Source organism: Schistocerca americana, chromosome 1 (genome assembly GCF_021461395.2).
Source record: "Schistocerca americana isolate TAMUIC-IGC-003095 chromosome 1, iqSchAmer2.1, whole genome shotgun sequence".
NCBI lineage: Eukaryota > Metazoa > Arthropoda > Insecta > Orthoptera > Acrididae > Schistocerca > Schistocerca americana.
Genome location: NC_060119.1, coordinates 872,753,368 through 872,778,353, shown reverse-complemented (window position 1 = coordinate 872,778,353; position 24,986 = coordinate 872,753,368). Strand labels below are relative to the sequence as shown.

The window sequence follows — 24,986 nt, the reverse complement described above, 5'->3', positions numbered from 1 at the left end:
TATTGCTTCATTACCTAATAAATAAATACCTGCTCTGCATATCCAATGCAAAACTGATTCTACTAAAAAACCCTCCACAGTAACAGACCCATATGCCAAGGCAAACTTAACTCTCATTACTGATCAGACAAAATTGTCACTTAGAAAAACTATTATTTCACTGTATTCCACCAAATTGCTTGAGATTCTAGCCTGAAGGGCAATATTCATACATATCTTGCTTATTATTCCCACACACATTACTTGAGGCAGCTATGTTTAAAGTTTTATTTACTTAATGTTAGGAGAGGGTTTACCATGACACACTTCTATAGGTAGTTAGTTATCTCCATATACTGATTGAACTGAACACAAACACTTCTATTAAACTATAATTAATATTAAGACTTAGTATTCAAGATGGTTTTTACTGCATATTGCCTCTGCTGCTGCACCAAATTATACTAAATTTCACACATGAGCTGATTACTTCAGATGTTAATTGTAGTTTTCAGGTAAGCTGCACCTTCTCCCCCACATATGCTGATACCTTTCATTTTCTGTTTACCTTATCTCTGTTTTACAGAAATACCAATTTACTTTCATCACATCTCATAAAACCAGAATAAACATAGTGTATCAGGTTTTTGCCAAATTTCACTGCTGTTTTTTTTTAATTGCCTTTTCTTCCATTCTCTAATGATTCCACTACTTATCACTAACATACATCAAAAAAAAGTTTTGCATCACCCTGGTTCCCAGAACTCCTGAAGATGGATGTTGACTGAGAATATTGTAGCACAGGCACAGTCAATTTGAGTTTTCAGAGATGTACTAACCTGCCCAAAGATGTGAACAACCATGGATGAGCAGTACCTATTAGATGGATGGGGTCTGACAGCCGATCAGTTCCAGTCATTCCACCAGGAAGGAGGTACACAGCTCGTACCGTCTGTAGTTCAACCATGCCTAGACAGTCATAACCACAGTTTGTTCATGTCTGCATTGTTACTTTGTGCCAGGAAGGGCTCTCATCAAGGGAAGTGTCCAGGCGTCTCAGAGTGAACCAAAGCGATGTTGTTCAGACACGGAGGAGATACAGAGAGACAGGAACTGTCAATGAACGACCTTGCTTAGGCCGCCCAAGGACTACTACTGCAGTGGATGATCACTACCTATGGATTATGGAACAGAGAAACCCTGACAGCAATGCCACCATGTTCAGTAATGCTTTTCGTGCAGCCACAGGACATCATGTTACAACTTAAACTGTGCACAATAGGCTGCATGATGTGCAACTTCACTCCAGACATCCATGGTAAGGTCCATCTTTGCAACCATGGGATCATGCAGTGTGGTACAGTTGTGACCAACAGCATGCTGAATGGACCACCCAGGACTGGCATCACGTTCTCTTCACCAATGAGTGTTGCATATGCCTTCAACCAGACAATCGTGAGAGATGGGTTTGGAGGCAACCTGGTCAGGCTAAATGACTTAAAACACTGTCCAGCAAGTGCAACAAGGTGGAGGTTCCCCACTGTTTTGGCGTGTCATTATGTGGGGCTGACCTATGCCACTGGTGGTCATGGAAGGCACCGTAATGGTTATACGATACGTGAATGCCATCCTCCAACCGATAGTGCAACCATATCGGTAGCGTATTGGTGAGGCATTCATCTTCATGGACAACAATTTGTGCCCATCGTGCACGTCTTGTGAATGACATCCTTCAGCATAATGATATTGCTCAACTAGAGTGGCCAGCATGTTCTCCAGACAAGAACGCTATTGAACATGCCTGGAATGTATTGAAACGGGCTGTTTATGGACGATGTGACCCACCAACCCTCTGTGAGGGATCTATGCCAAATTACTGTTGAGGAGTGGGACAATATGGACCAGCAGTGCCTTGATGAACTTGAGGATAGTATGCCATGATGAATACAGGGATGCATCAATGCAAGAGGATGTGCAACTGGGTATTAGAAGTTCCACTGTGTACAGCAATCCGAACCAACACCTCTGAAGGTCTTGCTGTATGGTGATAGAACATGCAATGTGTGGTTTTCATGAGCAATAACAAGGGCAGAAATGATGTTTATGTTGATCTCTATTCTCATTTTCTGTACAGGTTCCAGAACTCTTGGAACCAAGGTGATGCAAAACTTTTTGATGTGTGTATATATAGATAACACTGGTGAAACCCTTTGTAAAATATTCCTGTGCTAAGGTATCCTGCTGTACAAAATCACATGAGAGTCAATGATAGAATGTTTTTGGTTCACTTTTGAACCACAGATAGGATAGGAGAAGAGTTTGACTGCCTCTGGAAACACGAAAAATGAAACAAATAGATGGGGTAAGCATTATCGCCATATAATTGAATCCATACAGAATGTTGAACCCCCTATTTGCTATTTACACAAGAAATTAGTCCCATATATTACATCAATGCTGAGATTTTGGATCACCAAGAAACTTCACTCCGACAGCTGTCCTGCCAATTCCACAGTTAATAGTACCTCTTGTTTCACACTCTTTGATAGCTTACCAGTAGTACCAATAATTTTTATTCCAGAAACATGCATCACTACTATTTGCTATGTGTTCTTAATAGATTCAAAAAATACCTGTAAAATGCCATTCAAGTCACTACCACTGTCCAGTGAACACATAACATGCATACCTTGTACACTTGCTGTTCTTACAGGGTGTTACACTTCCTTTTTACTTACCATGTGATCTTTTTCATACAGCAAATCCTCATTAATCCTTTCCCTGGAAAAGTATCATTCTGCTTACCAAAACAAGAATCACACAGTCAAATGGCAGATAATTACCACTCTCATTAAACTCCTACTCTTCATTGGGCCTAATATTATGCTCCTTTATTCTTTCTTTACTTACCACATTGCCATCATTATCAATGATAAATCCAAATAACTCATCCTCATCACATACTGGATTTGTCATTCCCATCATCATTACAATTACTGTCGGAATCGGACCAGTATTAGACCACAAAGCAAAACACATGAATTCCTTGTGTTCTCTTTAAAATTTACCATCCATTTTGATGCATTGGACATCCTGAGAAACAGCAACACACACTGTTTCATCACCTAATTTTGTTATAGTAAGTTCCACCCCTCTTTTTATGGATAAACATTACTACCCACACCATTATTCAATATCTCACTAGAATTAGAATTTACTCTCGTCCTACTACTATCATTTCCATTACCCTTACCTGTAATTACAGTACATTTATATACATGTGGCTCTTCATCACTACCAGCTCTAGTGCAAGCCAAAACTGTAGCATTATCTAATTTAAATGGTTTGATCCAGGATTACTTTAAGAATCCTAATAGTTCTTCCACATGTTTATAATTAGTGCAGAATTTATATTTGTTTATAAGTCAACAATAGAAACAATGAAACAATCACTGATTTCACCCTATAGCAAAATATATTACCCAGGAATAGTCAAAGTAAATTAGAAAATTAATTACATACACAAAACTAATAACAAAATTAGACCTGGTGCTATAATCCTTAAGACTGAGGGCCAATCTTTCTCTTTTATAGAAATGCAGATTATACTCATGTACATTAATGGTAATTAATCAAAATTGATAATAAAATGAATTTAAGGAGGCAGATGGCAAAACAAGAGAGGAAGTAAAGAGACCCCGGCTTGCTTCATCACAGTATGCCATGGATGTACAAAGCAGAACTACCATCCTCAACAACTGACAACACTGCTGTGTCACAGAGCTACCAACAAATAAGGCCATGTCAGTCCACGAAAGGTCTGCTGTTGGGAATGAACATGCTAACTTCACATTTACAACCATAATTTGGCTAAAGAAATAGGAGCAAATACTTTCTGATTTGCTGTTGTAGGTAGATGACTTGAAAAAAGTATTTGACTCAGTAACAGATCAATGCTTATTAACGAAAGTATGGAAATAGTTGTGACTGGGTCGAAGATTTCTTGGTAGGAAGGATGCAGAATGTTGTCTTGGATGGAGGGTCACTGACAGATATACACTCCTGGAAATGGAAAAAAGAACACATTGACACCGGTGTGTCAGACCCACCATACTTGCTCCGGACACTGCGAGAGGGCTGTACAAGCAATGATCACACGCACGGCACAGCGGACACACCAGGAACCGCGGTGTTGGCCGTCGAATGGCGCTAGCTGCGCAGCATTTGTGCACCGCCGCCGTCAGTGTCAGCCAGTTTGCCGTGGCATACGGAGCTCCATCGCAGTCTTTAACACTGGTAGCATGCAGCGACAGCGTGGACGTGAACCGTATGTGCAGTTGACGGACTTTGAGCGAGGGCGTATAGTGGGCATGCGGGAGGCCGGGTGGACGTACCGCCGAATTGCTCAACACGTGGGGCGTGAGGTCTCCACAGTACATCGATGTTGTCGCCAGTGGTCGGCGGAAGGTGCACGTGCCCGTCGACCTGGGACCGGACGGATGCACGGATGCACGCCAAGACCGTAGGATCCTACGCAGTGCCGTAGGGGACCGCACCGCCACTTCCCAGCAAATTAGGGACACTGTTGCTCCTGGGGTATCAGCGAGGACCATTCGCAACCGTCTCCATGAAGCTGGGCTACGGTCCCGCACACCGTTAGGCCGTCTTCCGTTCACGCCCCAACATCGTGCACCCCGCCTCCAGTGGTGTCGCAACAGGCGTGAATGGAGGGACGAATGGAGACGTGTCGTCTTCAGCGATGAGAGTCGCTTCTGCCTTGGTGCCAATGATGGTCGTATGCGTGTTTGGCGCCGTGCAGGTGAGCGCCACAATTAGGACTGCATACGACCGAGGCACACAGGGTCAACACCCGGCATCATTGTGTGGGGAGCGATCTCCTACACTGGCCGTACACCACTGGTGATCATCGAGGGGACACTGAATAGTGCACGGTACATCCAAACCGTCATCGAACCCATCGTTCTACCATTCCTAGACCGGCAAGGGAACTTGCTGTTCCAACAGGACAATGCACGTCCGCATGTATCCCGTGCCACCCAACGTGCTCTAGAAGGTGTAAGTCAAGTACCCTGGCCAGCAAGATCTCCGGATCTGTCCCCCATTGAGCATGTTTGGGACTGGATGAAGCGTCGTCTCACGCGGTCTGCACGTCCAGCACGAACGCTGGTCCAACTGAGGCGCCAGGTGGAAATGGCATGGCAAGCCGTTCCACAGGACTACATCCAGCATCTCTACGATCGTCTCCATGGGAGAATAGCAGCCTGCATTGCTGCGAAAGGTGGATATACACTGTACTAGTGCCGACATTGTGCATGCTCTGTTGCCTGTGTCTATGTGCCTGTGGTTCTGTCAGTGTGATCATGTGATGTATCTGACCCCAGGAATGTGTCAATAAAGTTTCCCCTTCCTGGGACAATGAATTCACGGTGTTCTTATTTCATTTTCCAGGAGTGTAGAAATAACTTCAGGCATATCCTATGGAACTGTATTGCAACCCAAGCTGTTCATGTTGTCTATTAATGATCTGGGGGACAATATTAACTGTTACTTCAGACTTATTGCAGACAATACAGCTATTTTTAATGCAGTGCAATTTGAAAAAATACTGTAAAAAATTCAATCTCATCTTGATACAAGTTGTGTAATGATTAACAACTTGATTTAAATGATCAGGAGTGGGAGAGCATCACCAGTATGCTGCAAATCCTAAAATGAATGATGGCAACCAACCCATGAAAGACTACTTTTAAAGTTTCAAGAACCAGTATTAAGTGAGAAATCTAGGAATATATCATAACCCCTATGCATTGCAGCTTATGTACCAAAAAGTGAGGATTAGACTGTTAACAGCTTACAGAGAAGTAATTAAGCAGTCATTCTTCCTGTACTCTGTATGTGAATAGAACAAAACAAACCCTTAATATGTGGCACAATGGGAAATGTCCCCTGGCATGCACTTCACAACTGCTTGTGGAGTATGGCTGTTGATGTATATGCAGGTACAGATGAAGCTATAGTGCACACATAACAACTCACTGTGTAGTCAAGTTTCCAAGTACATGAGAGGCACATAAACAAAACCTATACTTATTTTTCCCTGACAGTGATTACATTCCTTTTTCATGCTCATGAGTGACACCCCTAACCAAACTGATTCACCTACGATGCCACTGTAAAAAACCACCTCTATCTTCAGTTAAAACCCAGTTCCATACACAGCTCTTTGAATGTTGCCTAATTTGGAATGATGGAGAATTTACCCTAAAAGCCCTGTTTCCCTTTTCTAGATGCTGTTCTTCTTATCATAATGACCTCCAGATCTTCAGACTCTGCCGATCCATACCCCTCACAAACTTCATACTATAGAAACAAATTTTGATGGCACAGCCATCCTTGAAGCACTTCTACTCCTTCTAAAATATAATACTACTATTCACTACCATTTGCTTACAATAATCTGCCACTACTAGTTTTGCCTTGCAATTGGTTTTCATTTATCCATAATCCAGAATACAAAACCATTGTTTAGATACTCTTGTCACTCCTTTTGATGCATCTATCTCCTTAATCTTGTCCTTGTTCTTGAGGATAGTGCAAATACTCAATGTAGACTGATTGTATGTGTGCGCTAAATCAGCAATGCTCACAATTTTATGTTTTCATTTCTAAGGTTATTTTCTTTCAACTTTATCTTCAGTGACATTTATATGAAGGTTACTAAAATTTACATGCAAAAAACACTGTGTGAACACAAGGTTAGTAAAATGAATCATCACAAGCTGTGCTAAAATGGTAGCAGAAAGAGTTCTAAACCCAGACTACAGTAGTGTCTCCAAAGATTTTGAAAATGCTGATGACTCAGACATGGTTGACAATCTGCATTATTGCTTTTTTTTGAAGTTCCATAACACATTGTATGAAAATGTAATTATGTAGAGATTAATTACATAAGTCATTACATAAGCCATTAATTATATGTCATTACATAAGCTCAACAGCAACAATTTCTGTTCTAGCAAAATGTAAACAAATGATAATTTATTTTTGAGAGAGTTGATAAACATGACAACCTCTTTTGAGGATATAAGATATAGTTAATTTTTATCAGAATGTTTTACAATGATTTTCTTAGAAACTTAGACTTTTCATGTGAGAGGGGAACATGACATTGTCTTTGTTTCTGGTACATAAACATTTTGCCATGTTTTTCAAGTGGTTCTCTATGAATAATTGTTAATTGTTAGCCAGCCGTTGTGGCCGAGCAGTTCTAGGTGCTGGCATGGTCATAGGTTCGAATCCTGCTTTGGGTGTGGATGTGTGTGATGTTATTAGGTTAGTTAGGTTTCAGTAGTTCTAAATCTAGGAGACTGATGACCTCAGATGTTAAGTCCCATAGTGCTTGGAGCCATTTGAACTATTTTTGTTAATTGTTATGTATAAAAATAAACAGTTCATAAACATAAATGCATGTCTTTGCTGACTTCTCTTTCATTATAAATTTCCTCCTTTTCTCTCCAATGAATAATGCCTAGTTATGAAAACTGTTGTAAACTTTTAGAGTAATATCTCTGATGCAGAAATTGGTACATTCATTTTATAGTTTAGCTGCATGACAAACAACTCCATATACATGTTTGAATAAGGATAGAATCATTATGTCTGAGATAATTTGAATAAACAGGTTTGTGTGATGACTGAGTTTTGCAAAATGTTTTGTTGGACAGCGAAAATGGTAACAGGACATACCAGACTTACACGTTCGACTTCTTCAATTATGCGGGCATTGACCGGTCAGTTTATCTCTACACTACCCCCGAGGTGTTTATTGATGACATCACTGTTACAACAGAATACTCTGGTGATGGGACAGGTAAATTTCACATTCTGTGCTATATACATTTGTATAGTTAACAATGTGTCATTATTTTATTTATTTAGATCTCTTGTGCCATAAGGCAGTTGGTGTCAGAGATGCACTATTCATTAATGCCTGTATATTTCGATCTATTCAAACTAACAAAATTATGTCTCACGCCAACAGTATGTAGACTTTTTAATTTGATTTTATTATGGAATATGTTGTGAACTACAGTTGAATTTGTTGTAAATTAATTTGTTCCTGAGAAATGAATTATAGAAGTAAATATTATAGATTCAGATATCTGTATCTTTCATGAAAATGTGTATGCACAGATGTTAAGTCAAGAACTTTGTGGTTTCTAATCCACATGAGTAACTGTACCTTTAAATCTGTAATAACCACTAAATTAATTGCCTATGAGAACATGTGGGCATTGTTGTGATCTTCATCAGATTGATCTCTCTTCTAAAACTTAGTAAAAGAAGCAGATAAAATTTTTAGTCATGGTTGACATCATCATGAAATATAAAAACATGATAAAATTGTAATGGACACTCATGTCCCATGATGTAGGGCCACCACTAATGTGTTTATTCATTGCGCACAGTACCACATTCAAAAAATTATTTTCGTGGGGTCAGCACCCAGGGACACAGGCTGGGCCCAGATGGTGAAGCATGCTGGCCCAATCAGGAGGCCAGAACAAAACAATGATGAGATCTGTAGCAGGTCAGTCCCACTGTACAGTCCAGATATGTGACTCAGTGTGCAGCATAAATCAGAGCTTGGGTGTGAACTGAGGACACCAGCATCAGACACTATGACATTGGCCTGCAGATGCAAGCCTACAGTAGCAGTGTGCATGAAGGCAGGGCAGGCAATAGCTCAACAGCAAGTCGGGCCAAGGTGCAAACCATATACCCCCAAATAGGCACCCTGAAGTCAGCACAAGTCTGCTTGCAGATGGTTACCTGCTGCAAGAGACCAGTTCAGCTCTTGGTAGTATCAGAACTAAGTGCAGCTTGTAGTCTTGGAGATATCAGAGGTGGCATCTAGTAGCAGGGTGTTGGGTGGCCCACATAAGTTTGATGACTGTCATGGAGTACCTCTGAGAGTTGTCTGTAGGCACTGGCAGACACTGTATGACTGGAATGGGCAGTGTTTATGGGCGGTAACCTGAGAAAGTGGGGCTGGACCAAGCTCAGTCATGTGGTAATCCGTGTCACCATTCTGGCAGTGTAGCCCCAAATTTTGCTGTGTCAGTGATATTCAAGCCTGGTAGCAGTATCATGGCTGTACATGTGGTAACTATCCCTGCTCTAATGTCATAATGGAGTCTTACATCATGTCAGTTCAGCCTCCATGTAGCTTCTTGCATCAGACTGCAGTGGCAACTTTCTGATTGTTTGGCCACAGGCTACAGATGCCAAGTGAAAAGGCACTGGCACAACATTCATGTAATAAAACTCTAAAACAGTTGAAGATACTCATCATGTCTTGATTTAAATCAGTTGACAATCTGTCAAATGTCTTATAATCACACACTAAAAGTAATCACATTTCATATAAAAGTGACATGCTGGAGCCACTTTCTAAAGTCAGGGGCAATACATTGACAGTAGGGACAATAAAACGTCTCCAGAGAGAACTTGCATGACAGAAATGAATCAACTGATTGTGATGGCACTTAGTCTGATAATGTATAGTCTGCTCTGTATTTTCTTTGGTTTTGTGTATTTTTCTAAATAAAAATATTAGTCTAAAATTATGTACATTGATACTACAACTTTCACTCATGTCCACCCAGTTGCAGTGTCAAATATCCTTTGTGCCAGAGCACAATAAGTCTGCAGATACATTCAGCCCATGTTGGCATAAGTATTTGAACACAGGGACTATTAAAATAAGAAAATAAAACTAGGTGACTGAATACTTGTTGCATCTCTAAAGTGGACAAGTGCTTAAAATTTTGTTTTATTTGATTCAGTGTTTCATCTTTAATTATTTTGTGCTTTTCACCTGTAAGATAAATACAACAATCTATGGTGCACAGTGATTTGTCTACAAAATGAAGTTAAAAATGGACTATCTAGATGTCTGCACATTTTACACTCCTTGTAGTTGAAGGTGTGGTTCATGGTTTGGGTTCCTGTAGTCATGTCCTAGTTCATGAACCATGGGCAACGTATGAGTGGCCAAGTAAGTGGTCCCGACAGTCGGGATACCAGTTACTTTGGAATAAGGCAGGGCATCTCAGACATATTCTGAGCCGTGGTCACCTTTGTGCTCATACGGCAAAGACTACCAAATCCACTGGTTAGTCCCTCAACCGTTAGGGGTAATACCCAATGGGACTCAGGGCAAGTAAGGCTAGCAACCTGCTTCCCTTGTACTTTAAATATGATGCTGGCAACAATCAGAGCAAAATGCCTCGGACCTTTGGAGGTGATGGAGTCCCACCTCTAACTGACAAACCAGGGACTCCTAAGATACGACTTGGCAAACAAATGGTAATGAGATGGGGAGCATTTAATATCAATGGGGGCTACTCTGGGAAGAAGGTAGAGCTGGCAGAGGCTGCAAGTAAGATGGGGCTGGACGTTTTAGCTGTTAGTGACATTCGGGTAAGGGGTGAGAAAGAAGAAGAAGTGGGAGAATACAAGGTCTACCTGTCAGGAGTCAAAGCAGGAATAGCACAATGGAGTGTAGGGCTTTACATCAGGAAAGAAATGGAACCCAGCATAGTTGCAATAAGGTATGTAAACGAACAACTGATGTGGATAGATTTGACAGTGTCTAGCAAGAAAATTAGGATTGTGTCAGTATATTCGCATTGTGAAGGGACAGATCAAGATAAGATGGATAGTTTTTATGAGGCACTCAGTGATGTAGTTGTTAGAGTAAAGGACAAGGACAGTGTTCTGCTCATGGGTAATTTTAACGCCAGGATTGGAAATCGAACAGAAGGGTATGAAAAGGTTATGGGTAAATTTGGGGAGGATATGGAGGCCAACAGGAACAGGAAACAACTCTTGGATTTCTGTGCCAGTATGGGCTTAGTAATCACAAACTCCTTTCTTAAATATAAGACAATCACCGGTATACTTGGGAAGGCAGGGGAACCAGATCTGTCATTGACTATATAATAACAGATCAGGAATTCAGGAAGGCTGTGAGGGACACACGTGTATTCAGGGGATTCTTTGATGACACTGATCATTATTTAATCTGCAGTGAAATTGGGATTTTGAGGCCGAAAGTGCAGGAGGTCAGGTCCACATGTAGGAGGATAAGAGTGGAGAAACTTCAGGATAAGGAAATCAGGCACAAGTACATAACAGTGATCTCAGAAAGGTACCAGTTAGTTGAATGTAGTCAATTACAGTCATTGGAAAAGGAATGGACAAGGTACAGGGACACAGTACTAGAAGTGGCTGAAGAATGTCTTGGAACAGTAGTGTGTAAAAGTAGGAAGAAGCAAACAGCTTGGTGGAATGACAGTGTCAAGGCAGCCTGTAAAAGGAAAAAGAAGGCGTATCAAAAGTGGCTACATACTAGAACTCAGGTAGACAGAGAAAGTTATGTTGAAGAAAGAAACAAAGCCAAACAGATAATTGCAGCATCCAAGAAGAAATCTTGGGAAGACTTTGGAAACAGGTTGGAGGCTATGGGTCAAGCTGTTGGAAAACCATTCTGGAGTGTAATTAGCAGTCTTCAAAAGGGAGGTAAGAAGGAAATGACAAGTATTTTGGACAGGTCAGGAAAACTCCTGGTGAATCCTGTGGATGCCTTGGGCAGATGGAGGGAATATTTTGAAGAGTTGCTCAATGTAGGTGAAAATACGATCAGTAATGTTTCAGATTTCGAGGTACAATGGGATAGGAATGATGATGGAAATAGGATCACATTTGAGGAAGTGGAGAAAATAGTCAATAGATTGCAGTGCAATAAAGCAGCTGGGGTGGATGAAATTAAGTCAGAACTCATCAAATACAGTGGAATGTCAGGTCTTAAATGGCTACACAGGATAATTGAAATGGCCTGGGAGTCGGGACAGGTTCCATCAGACTGGACGAAAGCAGTAATAACACCAATCTTTAAACATGGAAACAGAAAAGATTGTAACAACTACAGAGGTATCTCTTTAATCAGTGTTGTGGGTAAAATCTTCTCAGGTATTGTTGAAAGGAAAGTGCGAGTATTAGTTGAGGACCAATTGGATGAAAATCAGTGTGGGTTTAGGCCTCTTAGAGGTTGTCAGGTCCAGATCTTTAGCTTACGGCAAATAATGGAGAAGTGTTAGGAGTGGAACAGGGAATTGTATCTATGCTTTATAGATCTAGAAAAGGCATATGACCGGGTTCCTAAGAGGAAGTTATTGTCTGTTCTACGAGATTATGGAATAGGCGGCAAACTTTTGCAAGCAATTAAAGGTCTTTACATGGATAGTTAGGCAGCAGTTAGAGTTGATGGTAAATTGAGTTCATGGTTCAGAGTAGTTTCAGGGATAAGTCAAGGCTGCAACCTGTCTCCACTGTTGTTCATAGTATTTATGGATCATATGTTGAAAACAATAGACTGGCTGGGTGAGATTAAGATATGTGAACACAAAATAAGCAGTCTTGCATATGCGGATGACTTAGTTGTGATGGCAGATTCGATTGAAAGTTTGCAAAGTATTATTTCAGAGCTAGATCAGAAATGTAAGGACCATGGTATGAAGATTAGCATCTCCAAAACGAAAGTAATGTCAGTGGGAAAGAAATATAAATGGATTGAGTGCCAAATAGGAGGAACTAAGTTAGAACAGGTGGACGGTTTCAAGTACTTAGGATGCATATTCTCACAGGATGGCAACATAGTGAAAGAACTGGAAGCGAGGTGTAGCAAAGCTAATGCAGTGAGCACTCAGCTACGATCTACTCTCTTCTACAAGAAGGAAGTCAGTACCAAGACTAAGTTATCTGTGCACCGTTCAATCTTTCAACAAACTTTGCTGTATGGGAGAGAAAGCTGGGTGGATTCAGGTTACCTTATCAACAAGGTTGAGGTTACGGATATGAAAGTAGCTAGGATGATTGCAGGTACTAGTAGATGGGAACAATGGCAGGAGGGTGTCCACAATGAGGAAATCAAAGAAAAACTGGGAATGAACTCCATAGATGTAGCAGTCAGGGCGAACAGGCTTAGATGGTGGGGTCATGTTACATGCATGGGAGAAGCAAGGTTATCCAAGAGACTCATGGGTTCAGCAGTAGAGGGTAGGAGGAGTCGGGGCAGACCAAGGAGAAGGTACCTGGATTCAGTTAAGAATGATTTTGAAGTAATAGGTTTAACATCAGAAGAGGCACCAATGTTAGCACTGAATAGGAGATCGTGGAGGAATTTTATAAGGGGGCTATGCTCCAGACTGAGTGCTGGAAGGCATAATCAGTCTTAAATGATGATGATGATGATGTAGTTGAAGGTAGAACAGAGGTAGATAAGTAAGAGAGTAATTAGAAACTACAAAGAAAATTCATGAAATGTAGACCATAATACTTGTGGTTAACAGAATCACACATTCTAAAACACCTATAAAAATCTTTATCCCCAGAAAATACATAATAAAATATCATCAAGAATCACATTTACTATAACACCCTGCAAAGAAGAAGAAATGCTCACTGATGACTGACTGCATTGAAATACACCATGGCTCTTCAGATGGTTAGTCAAACCCTTCATATTTTGCCTTTCAAAACTAATACACTGTGAGAATATACAACACAGCACTTTAGTTTCCAGAGCATCTGCAAAATATTCCCAGACTCACGGTTTGTCCTTTGTTGCCATCAGCCACTATAAATGTTGTGTTCAGTACAGCTCTTTCTTACTACCACCAAACAAATGAAAGGAATGGATTTTCCTTGTGTGTTGTTTGGCATTGGAGGCATACCAGATTGCATTTATTCCCTACCCCCCGCTTAGATTTCAGCATACTGGCATATTCTGTGAGGTGTCCAAGATTTATCTTGGCCTCAAACTCTCAAAGTGACAATTAATTGTAATGTCTGAAACATGCTTATGTTCCTAAGAATGTCATGAAGCACACTTCAAAAAAAATATTAATAAAAAAAAAATTTGCAAAAGATTCTCAAATTTCTTGAAACATGAACTCCCATTTCCCACTCCTACATTCCTACTATTCACATATTTATGCATGACACATATTAATGCTTAACATATTATGCTAGTATTTTCATAATTCCCCCTTTAATTTTTCTTGTTGTTGATAATAAAAAGCACTTTCAGCTAAACTGCAGTTTACACAATCACATTACAAGGCTTAATAATAAGATACATGAAAACATTACAGTAAACTGGAACTGCTAATATTTACAGGATTAATACACTGTCAGCATGAAACATAGTAATGCACTTTCAATAAATTTATCATACACAAAATACTTAATAGTGACTTTTGTGACCAAGTGCTGTCGAAAGTGAAATCTAACAGACACTTTTACTTAAACTGGTCTAACTGCTCTAAATAACCAGTCTAAATAGGTGGTCTCAACAGAAAAACTATTGACCATCCTTCTACAACTCAGTTATTTAGTATTTCATTGTGTTCTGTAGGTCCCATCAAGAAGGAAAACATTCAGGGATATGTGACAAATCAAAGTATACATTAACAAATGACAGCTAAATGACAGGAAGTTAATTTGTATGTTATCAGTGAACTCTCACTACAGTTCATAATGATATTCATGTTAATCTGGCTGATTTCCTAGATTCTTGGTTATATATGAGTAAAGCTGCATGACAAGTAGCAGTGCATCGTAAGCAGACTACTGTTGTGATTCTTCAGTTTCTCCCAGTGTATTTCTTGCTTGAACAGTCCACAGGTGTACTGCTGGTCCATAGTGTCCAACGGGCACAATATTTGGCGATCAGACATGTCGCCATTGTCAGGTGCACTGACGAACTGTTTGTCAGCACACCTGATGATGGCAACATGTCTGATTGCCAAAATATTGTGCCCGTTGGACGCTGTGGACTGGCAGCACACCTGTGGACTGTTCGAACAGACTACTGTTGTTTCAGATGCAGGCAAATTTTCTCTGAAAATTAAGAATTTAATTAACTAAACCTTAAGGTACAAACAGAAGATAAAAAGCAACTATTTAATAATTGAAGATATAGCAACTTCTTTTGTACTGTCTATTCTTCTAATTTACTAGGTTAATTTAGCTACCAAGAACCTTCAGTCAGACAGTGTTAGATTATTATTAATTCTGTGAACATTAGATGGCATTTTTAAAAGTAGCTTCTCTTTTGATGATGTGTATCTTGCCTTAGTCCACATCTTTGAAGGTTCTCCTTCTTGATAGGATCTATGGAATGTAATAAAATGAAAGAATAACTAACTATTAGGCTTTTTACACAAAGACTTTTAAGTTGTATGGCTTATGCTCCTCTGTTTATTATAATGAAGTGAAGCAATGATTTTGCAGGTACTGTGCAGTACAATGTGACATTTGATGGGCAACCTGATGACCTGCCTTCTTGTTCTGTATCCCTTTTGGATGCAGAAGGTCTATCTGTAGCCACAGGTACAGGCTTTGCAGGAGAACTGACTGTCACAAATGCCAAAGCATGGTGGCCGTACCTCATGGATCCCAATCCTGGCTATCTCTACACTCTTGAGGTAAGTGTTCTTCTGAATTTGTAGATGATTCAAATTGTATTGAATATTAACTGTATTCTTGTGCAGAGTAAGTTACATTTTTGAGAGAAAATGTAAGAACAGAAAAAAATGGTATTGCTGATAATGTTAGAACAGACATCCATAATACACATCCTTTACAGGAGTAAAGTGAGCAGACTGAAGTTCCTGGCATATGCATTCTAGAAAGTCAGCATTGTACAAAGATTTTCATAATAAAGGGCAGGTGCTCATGCAGCAGAAACAGCCTATCTAACAACATAGATCAAACAGTAAAAATGACATGAATTTTCATTTCATTTCATTTGACAGATATATTGAGTAACAATACTAACAGCAAACACATCTGTGAGGTTGGTGAATTTTTTTTCAGTGTCAAAACGTATCTTACATTTACACAGCTGTCAGTCATGTAATCAAAAAACTGAGTAAATTTTGCTGACCATAGCAAATTCTAATAATTGTGCTGTATCTGTTGCTCCAATAGCCAGATGGGAATATACTAACCATTCTTTGAAGCTGAATACAAAGGGGAAGAGAGATAAAAAAAAAATGGTTCAAATGGCTCTGAGCACTATGGGACTCAACTGCTGTGGTCATAAGTCCCCTAGAACTTAGAACTACTTAAACCTAACTAACCTAAGGACAGCACACAACACCCAGCCATCACGAGGCAGAGAAAATCCCTGACCCCGCCGGGAATCAAACCCGGGAACCCGGGCGTGGGAAGCGAGAACGCTACCGCACGACCACGAGATGCGGGCGAAGAGAGATCACCTGGGTGTCATTCAGGACAAGCAATGGATGTCACAAGCACACAAAGAAAAATCCTTGTTATTGTTAGATTTAGAGGAGTACAGTATTTAGGTTAGAGGCATGATATAGATAATTAATATGTGTCTGTATGCAAGTGTATACCTGTCCTTTTTTCCCCCTAAGGTAAGTCTTTCCACTCCCGGGATTGGAATGACTTCTTACCCTCTCCCTTAATACCCACATCCTTTCGTCTTTCCCTCTCCTTCCCTCTTTCCTGATGTAGCAGCTGTTGGTTGCGAGAGCTAGAATTTTGTGTGTATGTTTGTGTTTGTTTGTGTGTCTATCAACCTGCCAGTGCTTTCGTTTGGTAAGTCACATCTCCTTTGTTTTTATATATAATTAAATATTTCTATTTATCTATTTATTTATCCATCTGTAGACAATAAATATTGAATGGATGTAGTCCAAAAGTACATGTAAATTTATGAGAAAGAATCTGTGCAAAAGGAACATACAAAATTTTACATTAAGTAGTACAAAGAATAATACATACAAAATTGTACAAAAAATGTACAAAGAATAATACTTGATCATTCAAGACACAGTAATACAACTTTTTATACATGTGTACTAACAGTATTGTAACTGCATAGTCTGTTTTCCCTAAGGCTTTATTTTTGTCTCCCCTAAACTGGAAGCCCTTATATTCACTACAATAGTTTTGAAAGAAATCAGAACAAGACCACAAATATCCAATGGTATCCAATAAAGTCAGATGAGCTACTTGTTTGTGTAAAATATTTGAAGAATTCTGATGAGGTAAACATTTGTGTCTATCTGAACACCATGCAATCACAGAGAGGTTAAGTATACGTGGTTGTATGTTATCACTGTTTTCATGTAGAGTCAGCATGGGAAAAGGAAGAATCACATCATATGCCAAAGTTGAATAAAAAGTCACAAAGTATTTCAAAAATCTTTTTCCTGTCGAGATCAGAACCTAGATACAGGTGCTTGTGAGCCCTCCTGAAATTTGCTAATTATATTCTTTTTCCTGACCCCCAAAAACTACAGATCAGTTTCACTGATATCAGATTTCTCAAAAATCCTGGAGGTGCTTACTTGTAATAGATTGGTTGTTTATCTGGAGAAATACAACTTTGTTCTACTAACAAAACATGCTTTCAGAAATGACAAATCTACAGAATCAGCCATTGCCAATCTGACAGAAAACATTATACAGGTCTTAGATGAAAAAAATACAATCATACCTATACAATAGGGAACAGCAAGTATCAATAGCTCATACTAGTCAAAAACCAAAGCCATAATATAAAGAGAGCTGTATGATTCAATAATGGGGCTATTGCTGTTTAATCTGTTTGTAAATGATACAGGTGTTTAAAAGAAAGAGAAAATAATGTTGTGTGCAGATGATTTGACAATACTGAATACTGATCAGAAAGTTGAACAGCTTGAAAGGAGAGAACATATTTCTGTAAACATAACAACCCGAGAAAGACTGTGAATGCTTTATTCAGAAACAAAGAGAAGTCTGTGTATATGGATGTGGAGGTGGATGATACAAAGCTGAAAAGGGTAAAAACCACTAATTTCTCAGGTTTTTGTTGTGGAAAATGAGGTTAAATGTAAACAGCATATTAGTTCTGTCTGTAAGAAACTCAACTTTGTCATATTAATAAGGAATCAGCTAGTGCACTACGCATACAAACAGGTTCTAGCTAGGCATCATAACTTTTACATATTACATCTATGCACATATATGAAACAATTACATCATTTCAAAAGATAATTTGAGTGGAATAAAAACGCTAGTGTCACACCCACAACACATGGAGGAAGAACAATATGCAAAGCATATCCCGACAATATACAGTGCTTTAAAAAAAGACCCCAGTAATCAGGTATCAGTCTGCTAAAAAGTCTAGCTAAAAATTTGCATGATAGTATACATAATCCTGTCTTTCCAAAGAAGCTCAAAGACTATCTAGTGGTAAGGAGTTATACAGTATTAAAGACTACCTACTAAATTAAAATATGTATGTTGCCCTTATAATCAGCAATGTTGGAGAGTGTAATCAAAATGTCTGTGCCTTGTGAAACAAGTCTTTATGAATGTTTTCAGACTTTGATGTATCATATATGACACGTATTTTTACTGTACACAGTGTAATCCTACAGGTTCAAATAATATTCAATTAAATCCAGTATAGTTTTAGATTAATTACAGACTTTTTCTTTCTTTATGTATCATATGTTATAATTTGTATATGTTGCAGCAGATCACAATTAATGTATGTGGTTTTTAAACAGGTTCATGTGAATTCCTCAGAGATGGGAACAGATGATGTATACAGGCTACCTGTGGGAATACGGCAGCTCTTCTGGGACAACTCATCATTTCTTATCAATGGCAAACCTATTTACATAAGAGGTTTTGGTAGACATGAAGATTCTGATGTAAGCAACATCTCTTCATCATTTGCTTATATTCTGGTACATGCATGATATGTGCATCATTTTAAGTGTGATCTTGTCAATAACTGTTATTGTTTATTTGTGCCAGTAAGCCTATTGAATTTCTGTATGACTGAAAAGTAGCACAGGAATGTTATTACAAGTCATATGTGACTATAACTAATGCTTTATAAAGAAAGCAGATTTGTAAATGATACTTTAAGGGATATATGGGATTACTAATATTGTGGCACTCAAAGCATGCCAAATAATCATCATCATTATTAACATCAATAACCATATTTCGTTCACTGTTGGATAAAGAATGTTATAATCATCTACACATATTACATTTACAACACTGCATACCCAAGGATGCCGTGCTTGTTTCATGATGGTATCAATCCACCTATGATAGTACCTGCATTGAGAAAGTCAGTAAAGAATTTTCTAAGTCCATCTTCTAAAACTACTGTGAAATATATGTCCTGACAATCTTCATTTCAGTTTCATAGGTGCTATTATGTCAGCATGTACTACACATCTACACCTACACTCTGCAAACCACCTTATATTCATGTATTGGTCAAACAAGGGTTCTGTAAACTTTTTTGGGTAGAATGCACACTTGAAATGCATCTCAGTCTTGCTCCTGTCCTTCCTGTGATTAGCTTTATGTGGTTCTTTGATCCTTTTTATTCTGTACACATTCTCCAAGGCACTTAATAAAAGTGACTGGTTCCAGTAATTGCTCAGCAATCAACCAACCATACATTAATCAGTTTTCTGCCTATTTGTGCACAATATATTACTTTTTTATGTTGAAGGTCAACTTCCAATCCCTGAAATGCTGCATTTTGCTATAATTTTCAGTGATTGTGAAATCTTTGTCTACAACTGCATCATATGTGACTATCTTCCAACATTGACCACTAGGTCATTCATGTATGTTGTGAGAAGTAATGATCACATAACATAATCTTGGGGTATGCCCAAAGTCACTTTTAACAGCTTAAGAGTTCTCTTAATTAAACAATGGAAAATCCAGAATGGATAATGATGGGATTACCAAAAGGATAGTTGATACTCAACATATAGTGAAGATGTTGAGTCACAGATAGGCACACACACACACACACACACACACACACACACACACACACACACACACATGTGATGCACATATGACCACAGTCTCTGGCTGCCAAGGCTAGACTGCGAGCAGCAGCGCATGATGGGAGAAGCAATACAGGTAGTGGAGGGTAAAGTGGAGGCTGGTGTGGTGAGTGGGAGGGATAGCAGGAGAGGGGTGATTGATGGTAAAGTGCTGCTTGTGGGAACACATAGGGACAAGGTGGCAAGAGTGTAGGGCAGCTATGTGCAATTGGAAGATTAGATGGAGGTCAGGAAGGAGGGGGATGGCAGGCACAGTGGAAAAGGACAGAAGCAAAAAACTGTGGGTGCACTGGCAGAATGGAGGGCTTTGTAGTGCTGAAATTGGAACAGGGATGGGGATAGGTGAGTAACGTATCATGACTAATGAAGGTTGAAGTCAGGAGGGTTTTGGGAACATATTTCACAGAGAATTTCCCATCTGCACATTTCAGAAAAGCTGATGTTGGTGGGAATGATCCACATGGCACAGGCAGTGGAACAGCCATTGAAATGAATGTCATGCTGGACAGCATGCTCAGCAGCTGGATTGTCCAGCTGTTTCTTGGCCACAGTTTGTTGGTGGCCATTCTAGTGGACAAACAGCTTGTTGGTTTCATGCCCACATGGTATGCAATACAGTGGTTTCAGGTTTGATTTAGATCACATGACTGGTTTCACAGGTAGCTCTGTCACTGATGGGATAGGTGATGTTTGTGACTGGACTGGAGCAAGTGGTGGTAGCAGGGTGTATGCAACAGACCCTGCATCGACAGATATATGAGCCATGGTGTAAGGGTTTGGGAGCAGAGGTTATGTAGGGATGGATGAGGATACTGTGGGGGTTCGGCAGGTGACAGAATACCACTGTGGGAGGGGTGGGAAGGACAGTGGGTAGGAAATACCTCATTTCAGGGCATGACTACCACTCCCATTGGCATATTCCACTGACCACTGAACCTACACAACATCCTCATCCATCCCTACACAACCCCTGTTCCCAATCCCTTGCCTCATGGCTCATATCCCTGTGAAAGCCAAGGTGCAAGACCTATCGCATACATCCTCCCAGTATCACTTAGTACAATCTGGTCACAAGTATCAGCTGTGTCATCAAAGGCAGGGCTACCTGTGAAACCAGTCATGTGATCTACAAGCGAAACTGCTACCCCTGTACTGCATTCTATATGGGCATAACAACCAACAAGCAGTCTGTCTGCATTAATGGCAAAGAAACAGCTGGACCATCCAGTTACCAAGCACAATGCCCAGCATGATGTTCTTCATTTCAATGACTACTTCACTGCCTGTGCCATCTGGATCCTTCCCATCAAAGCCAGCTTTTCTGAATTGCACAGGTGTAAATTCTGCCTGCAATATACCCTACATTCCTGTAACCCTCCTGGCCTCAACCTTCATAAATCATTGTTCTTTACCCACCTATCACCTCCCTTGTTCCCATTTCAGCACTACATGACTCTGTTTTCAGCAATGCGACCAGAGTCTGTTTACTTCTCTCCTTTTCCACTGCACCCCCCCCTTCCCCCTCCCCTGCTCCTCATTTAACCTCCCAGCTGCACCTAGCTGCCCTACCCCCTCCCCACCTTGTCCATGTATGCTCCCAAAAGCAGCATTTTACCATTCCTCAGCCCTACCTTGTCATCCCTCCCTGTCCCAGTTTCCTCCTTACCCACATCACCCAGATTGCTTTTCCCATCACACGCTGCTGCTCACAGTCTGGCCTCAGCAGCCACAGACTGTGTTCATGTGTACGAGTTGCTTTTGTGTGTGTGTGTGTGTGTATGTGTGTGTGTGTGTGTGAGAGAGAGAGAGAGAGAGAGAGAGAGAGAGAGAGAGAGAGAGAGAGAGAGAGAGTGAGTTTTGTCTAATCCTGATGAAGACCTTTATGGCTGAAAGCTTACTTGTATGACAGTCTTTTTGTTATGCCTATTTGTGATACAGCATCTCTCCTATATGGTGAGTAACCACTATTCTTTTTCTTAATTAAGACTGAATTGGTGTGTTCTACTTACTAGAAATTCTTCAGTCGTCTTGAAGCTGGGCATATTTGCTGTACACTCATAGTTTTCTCATTAGGTAACAGTGCAAGACTTTATCAAATGCCATCTGGTAGTCAAGGAATATGGCATCAGTGTGGATGCAAGTATCTGCTGCCATCTTGGAATCACAGGTGCATAAAGAAAGCTGGGTTTCAACATGATCTTTGTTTGCAGCATTAATGTTGGCAGCTACAGAGAAGATTTTCAGTCTCCAAAAAACATTTAACATGTTCTAAAATTCAGCAGTGCCTGGCATCAGAAAAAGAGGCATGTAGCTGCCTGCATCTGTTTGACAGCCCTTCTTCAGAATGAAAATGATCTCTGCATTATTCCAATCACTATGAAGACTTCACTCCTCCAGAGACCTAGAGAACATTTTCTAATTCTGAACTCAATAAGAAAGATGATTACAAAAAACCATCAACCTTCATTTCCGTTATTGTGTGAAATGCATAACATAATCAGAACATTATGGTTTGGTATCATGTACAAGACAGACCAGCTAGAGTTGGTGCAAGACAACATAGAGGGTATTTGTCAACCAGGGGGCTGCTGGCTTCCTACTGTGGGTGACTGAGGTGTCATCCACAGTCATCGATCTCAGATGGAGCTCCAGAAGCTGCTGAATGCTGAACAGTGCACTACTTGAATGCGCCACATGCTGTGACCTTAATGGAGGAGGTGTAGTGACATGTAGATTGCTACACACCTCCCTTCTTCTGGGGTGGGTGGGGGGGGGGGGGAGGTGGGAGGGGGAGAAGAGCACACAGATGCTGGGTCCTCCATGATGGTCTGATGGTTAACATGTCCATGGTATCAAATGCGGTTGGCCTGGGCATGAACAGGTCTCAGTCCATGTAAACTATGTTGGGGCAGAAGTGGCACAACTGTGGACATGAACATCTTCCTCCCCCTCCTGTTGAGCAGACACAGGATCCTGTCTCCTAGGAAGGCAGAGGATGTGTTGATGTCAGAAGCAGCACTGGGGACCAGGAACTGGGGAGCCACAGTGTCCAGAGGCAATGTAGTAGATGCCAGCAGGGGGGGGGGGGGGGCAGGGAAAGCAGTGTTGGTTTCGGTAGAGGACACACCTGAAGCAGTGTAGGAGGCGCCTTCAGGTGTGCTGATAAAGGCCTGGTGTCCTCCTGCCCCTCTCCCCATCCCCCCTGGAAGAGCAGGCACCAGAGGCCCAACTAGAGACTGCTCCATATCACCTGTGTGTGGTCAGGCCAATGGTAGAGCAGTGGGAGACCATGTCAGTAAGGTGGGTGGGCACAGCAATGCCAGTGGAAGAGATTCTGGAGTGGCAGGCCACTGCAAGGTGTCATCATGCAACTGAGAATGCAGCTGACTGGAGTGGCATGCAACAAGGTGCTCATCGATGTGCACCTTGAATACATGGCATCCAATCTGGCAGTGGATGATGCCTGCAAGCCATTGTGGGCATCACTGAACCCTCAGGCTCAGACTAGAGTGCCAGGTGTAATTTGTGAGGACATCAGTTTTTCTGCAGGATGTCTGTCCAGGACCAGAAGATGAAGCAGTGTCCACAGCTACCAGCTTTTTAAGAGTTCGGTTGGGCTCTTTTACCTGATTGGAGTCATTCTGAAGGAACTGAGAAAGAATGTAAGGACATCTTCCACTGGGAATTCTGTGATGTGCTTGCACATTTACATTTTGAAGGTCTGCACGAGTCATTCTGCCTCACCATTGGATTCTTGATGAAAAGTCAGTGCCATGACGTTGTGGATGCCATTGTGAGGGCAAAATTCCTTGATGGATTGAGCCACAAATTGAAGACCATTGTCCAAAACAATTGTACAAGCAGGCCTTCAATGGAGAAAACTGCTGACACCTCCTTGACCACCACTTCTGTTGTTACTGATGTTGAAGGGAGAACATAAGGAAACCTGGAAAAGGCATCAACAACTAACAGTCAAAATGTGTCCAAAAGAAGGTTCTACCAAGGGGAAAAACAGCTGTGATCCTGCCTGTTGACTGTAAAACTGGCGGCAGGCTATGACCAGGCTCTCCACCTCATGATCAATATGAGGCCAGAACATGTGCCTATGTGTCAATTATTTAGTGTGGGAGGCTCCCCAGTGACCTTTATGTAACCATGTGAGAACCTTCATGTGCAGCTGTGTACCCCCATCCATCAGCAAGAGAATGACACCATCCAGCAAGAAAAGGTGACAATGGAAAACATAGAAGTTCCACAAGAGGCCTGACACCCCAGCTGATGGATGGTCAAGCCGCCTGTGTTGTACCATGTGCTCAACTTGTTTAAACACTGGATCTGCAGTTCTGCTGATGCAATCCTGATGCTGTTAATGGGGAAACCATCAATAGCTGATCTTGCTTGCATGTCAAGTTGAAAACATAGCAGTTCTTCTTTATCAAACACTGGAACAGGCCCAGTAGGCAACTGAGACAATGCGTCCCCATTTTCATACTGCAGTGTAGGATGTAAATGGATCTCATAACTGTACCTTAACAAAAATATGGCCCAGTGTTGAATGCAATGAGTGGCTCTGTTGGGCAAAGCAGCTGAATGGTGAAACGAGGAAAGTAAAAGTTTATGATTTCTGATTAAGTGGAATTTTATACCATATAAGAAGATCTGAAATTTTATGACAAAATAAACATTCACAGGGGCTTCTTTTTTGACTTGTGGATGGTGTTGCTGAGCTGTGTTGAGCATTTTGGATGTTAAAACCAACAGTTCCTCAGAGCCATGCATGTGACAATGGGCCAGACCCAACCCCACCACATATGTAATGCAACCGTGATCAAGACTAAATGTTTACCAAGTTGGAAAGCTATAAAGCAAGGTGCAGAACATAAACTGTTTTTGAGCTGCACAAAGGTGTGCTCAAAGTCCAGCGATCACTGGAAAGGAATATTTTTACATACCAATTGGTGCAGATGGTGAGACAGAGAGGCAGCACCTGAAAGAAACCTTTGA

At 40.7% G+C, this 24,986-nt stretch overlaps 1 protein-coding gene across 1 annotated transcript in view; it reads left to right on the top strand.

Moving 5' to 3' along the window:
* Positions 1–24,986, top strand: part of LOC124614029 (beta-glucuronidase-like) — a 164,559-nt gene that overhangs the window by 53,460 nt on the left and 86,113 nt on the right. The window contains exons 5-7 of the mRNA XM_047142854.1: positions 7,725–7,870; positions 15,361–15,554; positions 18,663–18,809. Of these exons, the coding sequence (XP_046998810.1) occupies positions 7,725–7,870; positions 15,361–15,554; positions 18,663–18,809 (487 nt within the window). The remainder of the gene's footprint in view (positions 1–7,724; positions 7,871–15,360; positions 15,555–18,662; positions 18,810–24,986) is intronic.